At 41.7% G+C, this 15,518-nt stretch overlaps 1 protein-coding gene across 4 annotated transcripts in view; it reads left to right on the top strand.

The window, feature by feature from the left end:
* Positions 1-15,518, top strand: part of DNAAF11 (dynein axonemal assembly factor 11) — a 70,517-nt gene that overhangs the window by 27,051 nt on the left and 27,948 nt on the right. For 2 of the 4 annotated variants that reach the window (XM_077847277.1, XM_077847280.1), the window contains exons 6-9: positions 3,645-3,836; positions 6,371-6,448; positions 11,540-11,605; positions 15,389-15,458. In XM_077847277.1, coding sequence (XP_077703403.1) covers positions 3,645-3,836; positions 6,371-6,448; positions 11,540-11,605; positions 15,389-15,458 — 406 coding nt within the window. The remainder of the gene's footprint in view (positions 1-3,644; positions 3,837-6,370; positions 6,449-11,539; positions 11,606-15,388; positions 15,459-15,518) is intronic. The other 2 variants (XM_077847279.1, XM_077847278.1) reach the window with 2 other exon arrangements.

Raw genomic sequence — 15,518 nt, 5'->3', positions numbered from 1 at the left:
AGTAAGGTTCTGATCATGGGGTTTTGGAAGAGTTAAGTACATGTCCTTCGATTCCAAGTTGATGAAGCATTTTTATCATCACAGATACTGGATCTTATGAAATGCTTTTTTTGCATCTATTGAGATAACTATGTTTGTCTATTAATGTGTGAGTCAAATTAATAGATTTCCCAATATTAAGCCATCTTGAATTTCCAGAATAAATTCACTTGGACCATGGCATATTTTTAATAGATCCCTACATTCATTTTGCTAATATTTTATTTATAATATTCAGACCTATGTTTGTGAGTTTATGCTATAATAGTCTTTTTTTCATTGTATTTTTTCCAGTGTTTTGCATCAAAGTTATAACATTCACGTAAGATGTGTTTGGTTTCATTTCCTCTTCTTGGTTTATACAAGTTTACAAATGTTGAAAATGATCTGTTGCTTGCATTGAGTAGAAGCATAGAGTTGGGTTTCTTGCAGGTGCCTACCTGCCTCCCCACAGAACTGACTGGCTGGTCCTACAGGCATTGGTCCTATGACTGCATTCAGCCTATTTGAACAGAAACCCAGACATTTTGCAGGAAGGTCATTGAAATAGTGAATTATTGACTTGCTCAGAGAGGAGTAGGGGGCTATTCCCCTTTCAAGATCTTTCTTTTTTTTATTTTTTATTTTTTATTTTTTTTAAATTTTTATTTATTTATTTATGATAGTCACAGAGAGAGAGAGAGAGAGAGAGGCAGAGACATAGGCAGAGGGAGAAACAGGCTCCATGCACCGGGAACCCGATGTGGGATTTGATCCCGAGTCTCCAGGATCGTGCCCTGGGCCAAAGGCAGGCACTAAACCACTGCACCACCCAGGGATCCCTCAAGATCTTTCAAGAAGAAACACCACAAAGATGCCAGGGCTGCAAGAGGAGAGGCAAGCATCTCATCCCTTGTCTAGATCTGAAGCCTGCTTCCAGCCTGGAAAATTGAAAAGATGAGATGTGTCCTGGAATAGCCTAGAGCAGAAGGGTCAGGAAAATGGGCATTAATAGAATCAGCTTATACTTCAAGCATCTGTCATGGCAACGGTTTATGAATATCCCACAGGCCATGTACGTATGGTACAAGGAACTGCACTTGAACTGTCTTTGAAGGGCTGGTGCCCAAGAGAGAAGTGACAATAGGAGACTGTGGGGTGGATTGTCAGTGTCAATAGTTTGTTACACATGCCAGCTGGTGGTATATTGATCACTCAGACAAAGAATGATGAACCTGGAAAGCTATCGTAATGTCTTCAAGAGCCAATATATGTGCTCACAAGAGAAAGCCAATAATAAGCCAAGAATATCAGCCCTAGAGAGAGAGAGCCAACCGCCAAGGTATAAGGGCATCTGTCTCAGAAGAGATGTTTGCCTCCTTCTCCGCATCCATTGTCTCAGACCCACATTTTTGAAGTTGTTGGGGGGACCTGATGAAGAAACCAGTGAGGTGGGATACAGAGGGAAAGACTAGGTGAGCAATGAGGAGTTGGAGCAGTGCATGCCCCTATCCCCATACAGAGCCCAGTTATGAGCTGGGTGAGGGGAAAAGGGTATAGAGAGGGAAAGGAAGGATGTTCGATTTGGATGTTTAAGTGAAGTTTTATTTAAACTGTAGGTGAGATGGGACTTTTCTTGAACAAGACTGTTGGTCTGTGAGATGTACTCGCGAGTGGGAAGAGAGTTCGGAGAGCACAGCTTTGAAGCAAGTGACTGAAGAGCACATTGTTCATATCTTCATGAGCTCAATCTGCGCCACTGCCCAGCTGCATGCATTTACATGCATTCTACTTTTGGAGACTTAAGTGATTTAGCTGATATTTCTATAAGTTTTCTTAAGCAATGATTTTTATATTCTTATCTTTTTGCATTGCGAAAGATAAAAGTGAACCAATTAGTCACTTTCTAGCAAAAACAAATTCTTTTAACTGAAAATGGAACCAATTATTTCAGTGATGATTACTTAGAATGTTGGAGAATATTATAGATCCCCTTAATAGACTGCCTTTTCAACACCATAAAGGACGATAGCGGGATGCCTGGGGTGGCTCAGTGGTTGAGCATCTGTGTTCGACTCAGGTCATGATCCTGGGGTCCAAGATTGAGTCCTGTGTCAGGCACCTCATGGGGGGTCTGCTTCTCCCTCTGCCTATGTCTCTGCCTCTGTCTCTCTCTGTGTCTCTCATGAATAAATAACATCTTTTTTTGGTTTAAAGAACGGTAGCTATATGACAAAGCATTCATTTTCAGCAATTTGCATGATTTTGCTTTTTAAACTATCTAGTTACATTTTGTAATATGTAAAAAAGTGTAAGCAGAATCTTTCTCTGTCCTGTTTATGATGTTTAAATTTCATGTTCCAGTATTTTTGGTTCATCCCTTCAAAAGGCATCTTATTTGAAGGTCAACTAAATGAGCCTTTGGTGTCATCTCATTTCTGTACCAACAACAAAATCTAACATTTAATGAATACTTACTGTTTGCCATACTTGGTACTGAAGGCTTCACATGGATTCTTTCATGTAATGTCATTTTGAAATAGTGTACGTTGCAGGGAGAGGCGAGGCGAGAGAAGTTCCTGGTGTTTACTGTTTGAATGGTGTCATTTTTCCTCCTCTAGAATAGCATTTCCTCAAAGTAGTGTCATTGTCTGTCTTGGATCTCTGGTGCCTGACACAGAGAAGATACTCAATAAATATTTCTTGAATCCACACTGAATGAATGTCAAATACCTCATATGCCCATTTGATGTCATATAGAGACATCATTTAACTCTCTGACAATCCACAAAACATGAATAAAACAGAGAACAGAGCACTGTTACCATCCAAAGCGATGACATCAGAGAGTATATGTGAAAGGCCCTACCACAAAAGATCTCAATATCCCACTAGAGAATATTAGAGATAGAGGATCATTAAAGAACCTGGAAATAAATAGGATTTAATTTGTCTGTTGGGAAGATTCCTCTGGGAGCAGTATGGAGGGTGGAACTGAGGAGTGCCAGAATGGAGATGGGTTGATTGGGAAGGCCCAGTGGTCCCTGAATTTGTCTGATCATCAGAACATATTACAAAATATCATAAGGGATCCCTGGGTGGCTCAGCAGTTTAGAGCCTGCCTTTGGCCCAGGGCATGATCCTGGAGTCCCAGGATCGAGTCCCACATCAGGCTCCCTGCATGGAGCCTGCTTCTCCCTCTACCTGTGTCTCTGCCTCTCTGTGTCTCTTGTGAATAAATAAATAAAAATCTTAAAAAAATATATCATAAAACACAGATTCCCGGGCCTGACTCCACATCTACTGGGTAGACTTTCTGCTGGGAGCCCAGGCATCTGTGCTCTTCATAAGGCTCCCCGGGTGACTAATCAGCCAGGCCCAGCAGCCCTTCCGTCTGATCCCTGCAGTGTGCCCCGAATTAGATGATGAGGGACAACCTCAGTTGGGGCAGTACTTCGTCCAACTTGGCTTATGTAGGTAGGCTCTCTCTCATAGATGTCTTGTCATTCAAAGGTAAGAAGATACCATAAGAAAAACGTGTAAAAGATATAAGGGGCAGCATCACGGATGAAACTCAGACATCCAGGATTGGTCTTACATGCTCTGGTCTATTCATTCCTTCCAAGCCCATTTTCAGTAGAGAGCAAAGACCACGTCCAGGCACTAGAAGTACAAGAAGGAGAATGCAACCAAAAGAAATTCAAGGATAGCGAAGATGACTTCGAATTCTGGAACAAGCCCTCTTTGTTTACTCCTGAATCTCGACTGGAAACACTTAGGCATATGGAAAAACAACGGAAAGACCAAGAAAAATTAAGGTATTTCATGCTTTTCCTGTCATTGAGAGTAATGTAATGCTGTCCTAGGGATTATATTTTCATGATTGCACGTGATTTTACTCGTCATCTGTGTTAAATATTTGCTAGCCATCATGCATGCATTGACTTTGCTTCTTCTAAGCTCAGCTTCCTGTTGTATTGTATCTACTAACACTTGTTGATATCAGAGGACCCTCTGTCCCAGCATATCATGAATGATATCTTAGGGTTTTGTCTGTATGTCTTTGACTTTTTAAACAACTTTCAAGAAATATGGTCCAGATTAGAGATACTAATTATCACACCACCAAGAAAAAGTGCCCTTTGTAGGATGAGTAAGTTCGTTTGTGTCTTGTAATTTGCAAAATTAGAAATTAGTTTCACTAGGCATTCTGTTTTCCTAATACAACTCTCTTGAACGTTCAGCAGTATGCTTTCACTTCTGAATTGTTTAGATATAATTTGGTGATTTGTTAGAAGCTACAATGCTTAAACTGTTATTCTCAGAGAGGCTTTTTAAAAGCTAAGCTCTGTGTCATTCCATTTCATGTCATTGCTCAGGTCTAGTATGTAAAATGTGCCACTTATGGAAATACTTCTAATTCCTGTGCTTGGTAATGTGATCATTTAGTTCCAATATACCCTCATCTGCATGGCAGTTACAGGAGTGAAACGCAGCATCTCATCCTGTGATGATCAACTGAGAGCAAGAAACTAAAAGATTGAAAAAGACTGTTAGCAATCACTGCTGCTTTCATGCCATTTTATTCATTAGACAGAATGATAGGGAGGTATCAAAATGAGAATTGAATTTTATCCAAAATGCTTATCTGTAAACTTTGGTGGTCTGTACACGGAGAGTCTGCTGGAGGCTTTGGGGAGAGCATTGGAATAGCGTCAGAAAATTGTGGGGTCATGTGCTGACTCTGCCACTTACTGTCTGTGTGATGTTGGCAAATACCTAACTTCTCTGTTTCCTCGTCTGTTAAACGGGGCTTCTCGTCCCTGTCTTACCTACCCCACTACGTTGGTAAGAGAATCATTTGAGCTAATAGATGTAAAAGTGTTTTTGCAGATTTAAGAACCTTCTGAAATGGAAATTCTACATGTTTTTATATAACATGTATTGTATTTCTGACATCTATGCACATGTACACACATATATACACATCATGTTTATATTTCTATACATATGTAAAATGTATATATAGTACAATATATTGTGTATTACATTGTATTGAGCCTGAAGCCAGGAAACATTTTTTTTTCTCTCCCTGATAGCCTAAAAAAAAATCCAGCTGGATTGGATAAAAGTCCCAGTCACTGCATGCGGGATGCTGCAGTGTATCCAGTTCTATGGGTCCCTGAGATGTTCGTGCTTCTCCTGGTTGTCCCTTAATTGTCCTGGGTCATAGAGAATAATGTAGTGCATGGACATATTAACTTACTGGACCTGGGGACCCAGTTTAAAATGCAGAAAAATGTGCATAAATTTGCATTTTAAAATACAATTAACTGATACAAAATCTGTATTAAAAGAATAGAAATCCAAGGCAAAGAATTGCCTACAGTCCATCTTCTAAACACATTTTATGTCTGGTCTTCCAGGACTTGTCCATATATGCCTTTTTAAGTTTTTATGTATCTTCGGTAATTTTAAATAGCTAGAACTTGCATTTGACACTTTTCTTTCATGCTATCCCATGAATCTTTCCTCTCTGCACATTTTTTTTTTTCCTCCTGTCTCTACTCCCTTTGGTAATGAGTGTTAGCAGGCTGGGATCCATCCCACCGGAACTTTCTCCACCCTGTAAAATCATATAAATCATCTCTGCAAATGTTTGATTTGGGATCTTTTTTTAAAAAACACAAAAATGGACTTCTCTTTTATGTATTTGTGCTCACTAAGTACATCATCAACATTTCCTATCACTTTTTAGATTAGCAGATAAAGAGCAAACACATTTTTAAACAGGCACAAACTATTCCATAGCATGAGTATACCACAATTGAGCCATTGATTCCAACACTGATGGGCATTCGTCATAGTTCTGGAGTTTTGCCACTACAGATAGGACTGTGATAGACATCCTTTTGCGTAGAGTCTTATGTACTGGTATTTTTATTTCTACAGAATAGAATCTACTTGGCATTTTAAAAATTATAATTTTAACTAAAGCAGAGGCTGTATACACAAATGGAGAATTGACAGTTATCTGGGTAAATCATGCATAAAATAGACTAATTTAAATATTCATGGATGCTTCACGAAAAGGAGCCCCCCCCCCCATTTGAATTATTTGCAAAATTGCCTTGGTCACATTTTTGCTTTACAGATATAGATACAGTCTTACAGAAATCTGGCTTGATTGTCAGTTCCCGGCATAGAAGGAAAATAATGGACTTCATGACAGTGAATTGTTGATGTATTCACAAATATCTGATCAATTTTTCTTAAACTGTTTCACAAAGATATTCCTTTTACATTCTCTTTATTTTTCTCCCTCCCCATTGTCTTTTCTTCCAATCTTAAGTGAAAAGAAGAAGAAAGTGAAACCACCCAGGATTTTGATCACCAAAGACGGGAAAGCTTTGAATGTAAATGACCCCAAGTACGTGAGGCCAAAGAGATACTCAAAGAAGCAAAATGTGTGGTGGTGGTGATTTCAGTGGTTTATAGTTGTAGGTTTGCTCTTTGGAGAATATATCTAACTGCTTTTAACAAGCCTGATGAGCCTAATAAAAATACCCTTTTGTGCATATTTGAAAGCAGAACATCTATGATGTTTTCAAGTGCATAGCGTTAGACTTCATTTTCTTGGCATTCAGAACGTGATCTTGACATATGGAAATCTAGTTATTTATGTATTCCCTGAAACTTTGGATCATATACAGTTTTCTGCCAGCAAATTCCAAGTGCATTATTGTTATGTTTATTAATTTTTAAAGTTCTACCATGAACAAGCTGGCTGAGAATACTGGTAACCTCTCCTGTGTGTCTGTCTACTTTACACTCTGGGCAATGTCTACAAAGTATTTGAGGGCCAGGGAAAGAAACTGATATAGATAATTCAATGGTGTTAATGAGAGAGAGAGAAAATATTCAAACTAGAAATCCTCTGGTATAATAATATCTACCCTATTTGGCTGTCTTAAAATTTAAAACTAGCAAAGCAATAATAAAAAAAGAAAAGAGAAAGAAAGAAAAGAAAGAAAGAAAGAAAGAAAGACAGAAAGAAAGACAGAAAGAAAGAAAGAAATCCCTTTATAGCCAAAGTACAGACCAAAATGCCTTTGGACTAAACCTCATTGGCCTCATTTCATTGCTCAAAGCCTGTTTGTGTTCCTTTCATTTTCTATGGCAGGACCAGGGTAAAGGGTCTCTCTTGATTGTTCCCAGGTATTATTTATTCCTCTGCATAGCAATCTCTTTTGATGGGCAGTATTTGTTTTTTCATGGGTTCGAAACCTAAGCTTGAGAAAGGTGGAGTGACTTGCCCAAGCAAATGGCTGGTGTGTCTGACTTGCTCAGGCTAACCCAGTTCTAGTGACTTCCATGGTCATTTATATCTGCCACAAAACACGTCCCTCCTTTATCCTGCCCAAATTACTGTAACACAAGACACAATGCTAGGCATGAGGATCCGGCAGTGAATATGACCTGGGTCTGTGTTCGCTGAGCTCAGCAATCTAGTAGGAAGACTGTCTCTCTTCAGCCTACAGCAGGGTCTGACTGAGACCCTCAGAGCTCTCTGGGCCCCTGGTGAGACTATGTCTCTCCTCACACCACACTGCCCACGTTACCTGACCCTACTGCTAACTCTCTTTAGGGGGATTCTGTGAAGAACTGAACACCTACCACCTCCCCTTACCACTGCCTACTTCCATCCTGCTGTAGTCACTCTTCCCCACCCTCCTGGGTCATCTGTCACCACCTAGAAAGTTATTCCCATGTGGCTCTGTACACCTCCTAATCTACTTCATTCTCTTCCTTCTCCCTGAACCCCCTTCTTCACAGCCACCGTACCCTCTGGAGCTTGTGCCTCATCAGCAAAGCCTCTGTCCTCAACCTTTTCTCTCAATGTCCCTTACTCTTTCATGAATGGACATGAAGGATTTTGCTTCTATAGCTGCTCTCCTTATTCTTCCTCACTACATATACCACTAGGAAGGTTGTACCTCACAGCCACCTTCAGACCATTTCTCTTCCCTTTCCCTAAAAGTTCCCAGCCCCTGGGAGCATAAGCCATCTAGATATACCACCCTTGTCCTTCTGCAGTCATGGACTTAACCCCTGCTCAACCCTCACACTCATCCTCTGCCCCAGTCACTGCAGGAAGACTGTAGCACCCAGACCAGCATCTTTGTTTCTGCCTTTCCTCCCATCATCAGTCATATGACTCCATCCTCCCTGTAGACCATCCAACCAAGCCTTAGGCTTTCCAGCCCTCTACCGCCTCACACTCTGCCATCATGTCCCCCCTCAGCCCAGCCACACAATCCACTTTTATTCTCAGATTTGCCATCTTCCATATATCTTCCACCTCTGGAATCTTCCAAGTGTCCTGCAGGGTACCATCCCCTGTGCTCCCAAGGAGCTCCCTGCACCCCAACAATCACCCACCCCCCCGTGAAGACCAAGAATCAGTTCTTGGTCTTCATGAACTTGCTGCCTGCCCTTTGCCCCTCATGTTCTCACCTTCTGTCACTCTGCTGTTGTTTTATTTTTCAGATTCGCCCTCAACTCTCTTATCCTTCTTTTCTTCCCTCATGTTCATTCTCACATCCTCATCTCCACCCTATTTAAATCGTACATGCCAAACATTCCTGGACTTGCTCTCATGGATGACTGGAGGAAAACATCCAACTCTACTTGCTGGTCTTACTATAAATTTACTACCATGGATCTCAAGTGGACCTCCAGTAATCATTGTATTTTCCTGGATCATTCATTCCCCAGTCTCCCGTAAGCTGCTTTCACACCTGTGCTCCCTTCTTATTTCTGTTTTGTGGTCCTAGCTGGGGACCTTGTTTCTTACTCCTTAGAGAAAACAGAAGCCATTAGAAGTTTTCTCATCCAATTTGTCAGCATCCCTAGACCTGTACCACATATTCTCTGTTCTCCTGCTGCAGTGGATGAACTTCCTCTCCTCAGGAAGAGGACTTGCTGTCAAGGACTTGCATTGACCTCTTCTCTTCCGTATCATTTCTCTCCCTCCTACTAGGTCCATCTCATCAGTATACAAATGCTGTCTTATCATCCATCTTAAAATAAAAACAAGAAAACTCCCTTTCTCTAGTTCGCTCAGTGTTAAGAGCCCAACACAGGGCTCCATCCCAGGACCCTGAGATCATGACCTGAGCCGAAATCAAGAGTTGGATGCTTAATGGACTGAACTACGCAGGTGCAACCACCACCTCCTGTCATTAATTTCTTCATATAGCAGTTTCTTCTCTTTGCTTCTGATTCTTTGACCTTACTATGGCTCATCTTCACAGGCTTTGCTGGGTTCTCTTTGTGATGTACCTAAGTGCTCCAGGGCCAACTCCTCAGCTGCCTTCTTGTTTTACATCAACTCTGTGGGGTTCTCACCAAATTCCACAGCTTTTGAACACTATCTTTACATTTCAACCAGACCAAACTTCTTTCTTTAACTCAAGACTTGAACATTTAATTAGTTGTTTGTCCTCACCATGTGAATATAAAGTAGGTATTGCAAGTTTTCCATGCCCACTACCACTTTCCTTCATAACGTGATTGTCCCCCAAGCATTCTCCAACTCAGTAGTGAGCATCCCTGCCTTTAGCAAGATCAAAAACCTTGGAACATCATTGATTCTTCTCTCTGTCATTTTATCAGTGACTCTATGGTTGCTTCCTTCAGTATCACCTGATACTGTGATAACATCTCGCTAACTCCATCCCCACCATCTTAGAACGTGTCATCTGCTTCTTGCCTGAACAGTTGCAACAGCTTGCTAAGTAGTCTCTGTGGCTCATCTCTTGGCCTCTCATAATCTCTTCTGTTCAACTGGGTGAAAAAGAAGAGAGAGGGGAAAGGGGGCACACTCCCTCTCTTGAGGGAAATCCCTGGAGAGGGCCAGAGCATGCTCTCCTTCATGGAGCTAAATTACATGAGTATATACAACTGTGAGGGAGGCTGGAAAGTGTCATCTTTGTTCTGCACAGCCATGTTTCTCATTAAAATCAGGGGTCCTGGGCAGCCCCAGTGGCCCAGTGGTTTAGCACTGCCTTTGGCCAGGGTGTGATCCTGAAGACCCGGGATCGAGTCCCACGTTAGGCTCCCTGCATGGAGCCTGCTTCTCCCTCTGCCCGTGTCTCTGCCCCTTTCTCTCTCTCTCTCTCTCTCTGTGTCTGTCATACATAAATAAAATCTTAAAAAAAAAATCAGGTGTTCCATTACTATGGGTATAGGGGAAGTGAACCGTGGGGAATGAATAACAATCTCTGCCATAGAAAACCTCTCTGAAATTACCTTTCAAGTGATATATGAATGGAGAGTTCAAGTTGGCTGGCTGGACAATTGGGGAATAAGCAATCAAGGCAGAGAAGCCAGCACATAAGAAAGCCCCTGAGATGATATCATGAATGCATGGTTCATTTGAGCTACTAGAGTCCCACATGGCTGGGTTGTTGAAAGCACCAAGAGGGACGGCCACACACAGACGTTCTGCTGACGGCCAAATTGTTCCAAACAATTTAGCTTACATTCTTTAATATTGTTGGATTATATATTTTATGGAATAATATGACAGGTGAAGTGCTCCAAATAAATCAACCAAATAATTCTGAATGGTATGTTGCCACAATGGAAGTTATACCTAGGAAGTTGAAAGATGTAGGACTTTGAAATCCTGCCTCTCCAGGCTCATATGGCCTCTTCCCCAGCTATGTCAACTTCTCAGAACCTCTGTTTCATCATCTCTATGGAGGTGATAGATCATCAGCAGTGTCTCAGCATTTTCCAGGGTGATGCCAAAGTCTCCTTTTCTGAAAGGAGAAAAAAAATTGATTACAAGGAGAAAGAAGGAAGATGGGACTATTTACAACAAAAGGGATAGGGGCACCTGGGTGGCTCAGTCAGTTAAGCATCTGACTCTTGATTTCCATTCAGGTCACGATCTCAGGGTTTTGGGATTGAGCCCTGCATTGGGCTCTGTGCTTAGCGGGGAGTTTACTTGTCCCTCTCCCTCTCTGTTCCTCTCCCCCGACCCTGCCATGCTCACTTGTTCATGCTCTTTATCTTTAAGATAAATAAATAAAATCTTAAAAAAAAACTCTAGAGGAATAGAATGCAGATACAGAGATGCAAATATGTTTACTTGCCCATAAATAATTCCAGGGTTTTAGCTTGCTTCTAGCAAATTTGAATGAAATAGAAAAGAAGACTTTAACCACCAGATGTCTCTATGTCTGCACCAATGCTAATTTTTTTGTATGTTATTTACCTTAGGAGTCTCACATGTTAACAATGTAAACAAATAATTTATGAATATATCGTAGGTTTCTGCTGAAATTTTTAAATAGCATAATCATTTTATTGTCCACCTACCAAAATAAGTTTGTCATTGGAGATTATTATATAACTATTACCAAGTTTACTTTAGAAAATGGGATGAGTCATCTATACTGTATTGCTAAAGCTATTGTCTCTTTTTCCCCCCAAATGGATTATTCCTTAGACTTGACTTCTCCTTGAAAGATGATGAAAAACATAACCAGTTCATCCTGGACCTTGCTGTCTATAGGTAAAGACATCTTATTATGGGTTTACTTAATGTCCTTTCTTTCTGTTTTGTTCTCAGTGCCATCTCTTGAGTTCTGAAGTATTTTGAAATGGAATTTGGTTTGCCAAATGAGGAAGTCCTCCTTTTTTTAAGACCAAGAACTTACTGTAATTTGAAAGAGCGTGGAAATTAAAACAAAGACAGAAGTAAATAAACCCACAATCCCAGGGCTATGAACTCTGCAGTATTTTTTTCTAAGGCAGATTTTAAATAATTCTCAGAGCTTTGCTGCTTACTCATGCTGACACCACAGGCCCCCTCGGCTTTCCCTACTGCCACTGCGCTTTTGTGTAAAGTGCTTTTCCAAAGCACTTTACAGTTAAGCCTCAGGTGAGGCCCCTCCCCATCTTTCAGCCCGATTTTAGAGACCTAGGGGTGCAACCTGTAGCTTCTTTATCTCCAGCAGATACTTTTGCCCCAGCTGTCCCACCCTGTCTCATTCCTTGAGGATTTTAGGTTTGGGCTCACTGTCCTTCATGCCAATAACCAGGGAGGAAATTGAAGCAGTCATCAAAAACCTCCCAAGACACAAGAGTCCAGGGCCAGATGGCTTCCCAGGGGAATTTTATCAAACGTTTAAAGAAGAAACCATACCTATTCTCCTAAAGCTGTTTGGAAAGATAGAAAGAGATGGAGTACTTCCAAATTCGTTCTATGAGTCCTTCATGCTTCCTACTTCAGTATCCACTTACGAGGCATCTTTCTCATTCTCCAGCCGCTTTGGGCACACCAGTGCCTCAGGGCTTTGCACCCATGTGTCCCTCTGCCTGGACCGCTGTCACTCTAGGTACGCACATGGCTGCTGCCTCATTTCCTATGGGCCTTTGGTCAGAGGTCCCTTATTATAGAGGCCTCTCTGCCCACCATCCGATAGAAGACAGTGCCTCTCCCTGCACCAGCACCTCCTTCCACCTCTCATGCTTTTTGATTTCTGTCTGACAAAACCATACATTTACTTGTATTTTTAAAACTGCATGGTCAAGGCAGGAACTTCATTTGTTTGATCCTCCCTCCTTGTCTCTCCAGCACCAACACCCGCACCTAGCACCTGGCACAACATGAGTGAATGAATGAATGAATGAATGAATGCCTGAGTGAACGAATTAATGAAAACCAGTACTGGGAGTCAGTGAACATTTGTATGCATGAATTATAATGAAGTCCTTTCTGATCTGAAGGCCTTTTCTGGGTGCTCTCTTTAATCTCCAAGTAAACCCAGTGGAGTTAGAGGGATTGTTATTCTGAAATTATCTAAAACCGAGTAAATTTTCAGAGCATAAGTCTTGTCAAAGTAAATACAGTAATCCAAGGAGCTAGGACATTAGGACATGTACTCATGGGCCAAGGGCCAATGTTGTTTTTTAATTGTGATAAAATACATGACACTTACAGTTCATCATGGCAGGCATTTCAGGTGGATGATTCATGGCGCTTTAGTGACTTTGCCATGCTGTGCAGGCTTACCACCACCGAGCTCCAGGACATTCTCATCACTGCAGAAAGGAAACCTGTACCCATTAGGTACTTATTCCTTGCTTTCCTTTCTCGACAACCACAAATCTGCCTTCAGTCTCCATAGCGTTGCCAATTCCCAATACTTCGGATTAGTGGAATCACTGATGGCCTCCGTGTCTGGCTTCTTTCACATCGTGTGATGTCTTTGGGGTTCATCTGTGTTGTGGCATGTGTCAGACTTTCCCCTCTGTTTGTGGCCAAGTAGTATCCCACTGTACAGCTGGACCACATTTCTGTTCATCTGTTGACCAGTGGATGGCATTTGGTTGTTTCTGCCTTTGGCTCCTGTGAAGAAGGACTAATTCTTAGTGTGCACCTTCCTCTTCTTGCCAAGATGCCCCATGACACCCCTGTTAATTCTTCTGCCCCTGCACTGCCAGCCTACCTGCTTTATAAGAGCTTCTGGCTCTTCTCCAGCTGATTCCATGTCCTCTGTCCCTGCAGCAACCCAAGCTCCCTTTCTGTTGTGTTTCATTAAACATTCTTTCATCCTTTTAAGTCCTTTCTATGTTTAGGCCATATTCCTGGAATTTAATGAATGTGTACCCCTTTCTCTTTGTAGCTTCTTGGCTCCTTCATATTCAGTCCTCAAATGAAAACTTTCCCCATCACATACTTTTTCAAGGAATGGTGAGATTTTTCCTGTCTAGGTAGTAAAATCCTTCTCTTCCCATGATTCTGTCTGAACTAATGAAACTAAATTCCTTGTGATCTTCATTGGCACATGGATGTTTATATGAAAATTAAGTTCATTCATTCATTCATTCATTCATTCGTATATGCTTCCTGTCTTTATCCAGCAAGTATCTATAGAACACCTGCTATGTACCAGGTATAGGGAGACTGTAACTGGCACATTCTGGATACAGTCTCTGCTGTCCTAGAGCTTATGACCCTGCAGAGGAAGGCAGACAATAAACAGACAGGCATCTAATAAGTAATTACCAAGGGAGAAGCGTGCTGTACAGAAAGGGCCAGAGTTCAGCGGTGGAGACCAATGGTGTGTGCAGTCTGGTGGTTGGCAGTGCTGAGGATGGTCAGGGAAGCTGCTGATACGAACTGACAATTGAAGGGTGAGAAGCTGTGAGCTCTGCAGAGCACCAGCAGAAGATTGTTTCAGGCAGAGGAAACCAGCACGGGGAGAGACCTTGGATGTGGGGGCAGATGGACACTTTAGGAGGCCCTACGTGTGGACAAGAAGATGTGATCCATTAATGTTGTAGATATTCAACGTGAGGCTTTAGGAAACGTTGCTGATGCTTTTTATTATTACAAGAAATCTTATTAAATATAAAAGAATGATGCTTTTTTCACACCAGCTCTGAACACCAACTCCGGACTAGGCACTATGCATGTCTTCACAGCAATCTCAGGGCTTGGGCACTTCATATCCTATTTTACAGATGAAGAACCTGAGGCTTAGAGCAGTTCAGGAACGTGGTCTGAGGTAACAGAGCAGGAGAGGGTAGAGACCCTTCCTCACAGTCTCTCCCGTGTGACTGTAGACTGTGCCCGTAGCCCTGGTATTGTCCTCTCTGCCTTAACATTTGTGATTTTTGAATCATCACTGCATTTGCTCATGTTCACGATCAATATTTTTAAATGTGCAATTATACAACGTATAATTATTTGTCTAAACAAGTGAGATGAAGCCCGACTCTTTCATTTGCTCATCAAGTCAAGGAGAGCAATTGCCCCCTGATCCTGGGGTCAGGGCCATAGATGGAAGGCTTTGCTTGTTCAGCAGGAGGTGGCTCTGCAGGGAGAAGCAGAGCCAGTCTTCTTCCTGGGATGCTGTCCTGGCAGCTGCAGAACAGCTGCAGGGGAGGGAGGGCAGCTAAGGAAGCAGGAGCTGCTTCCCCAAGTGTCGTGGATTCAGCATTCCTGGCTATTCATGTCAGTCATAGGGGCTTAAAATATTCATGAAAGAACATGGCAAGCTGTTTTTTTTTTTTTTTTTTTTTTTCAAACCTCTGGCGTTTCAGGCCGCAGATATTTTTAGGTTGGGGCAATCAATGCCAAGTGGGTCTAAAAATGAAATTGCTGATTTATTGAATTTCCTTTGGTTTAGGGATTAGTGTAAGACAAATTCCTTAAGACCTGTTTAGCATGGAAATTGTAAGCTTCTTTCATTTAAAACGGTTCTGTACATGTTAGTTTTTATTTGCCCTTCTTTCAACTTACTGTTTTTGAAAATTGTAAGATTTGTACGTTTCATTTTGATACAAGGTATATGGACACCTCTTTGATCAATGTTGATGTGCAGCCAACGTACGTGCGAGTCACGGTCAAAGGAAAGGTAAGCATAATGGGCAGACTGTTACAATTTCAAAAGCTAAGCCTCAAACTAAGCTAGGTT

Source organism: Canis aureus, chromosome 14 (genome assembly GCF_053574225.1).
Source record: "Canis aureus isolate CA01 chromosome 14, VMU_Caureus_v.1.0, whole genome shotgun sequence".
Classification (NCBI taxonomy): Eukaryota; Metazoa; Chordata; class Mammalia; order Carnivora; family Canidae; genus Canis; species Canis aureus.
Note: the sequence above shows the minus strand (reverse complement) of the source record. Positions and strands in the feature narration are given on the sequence as shown.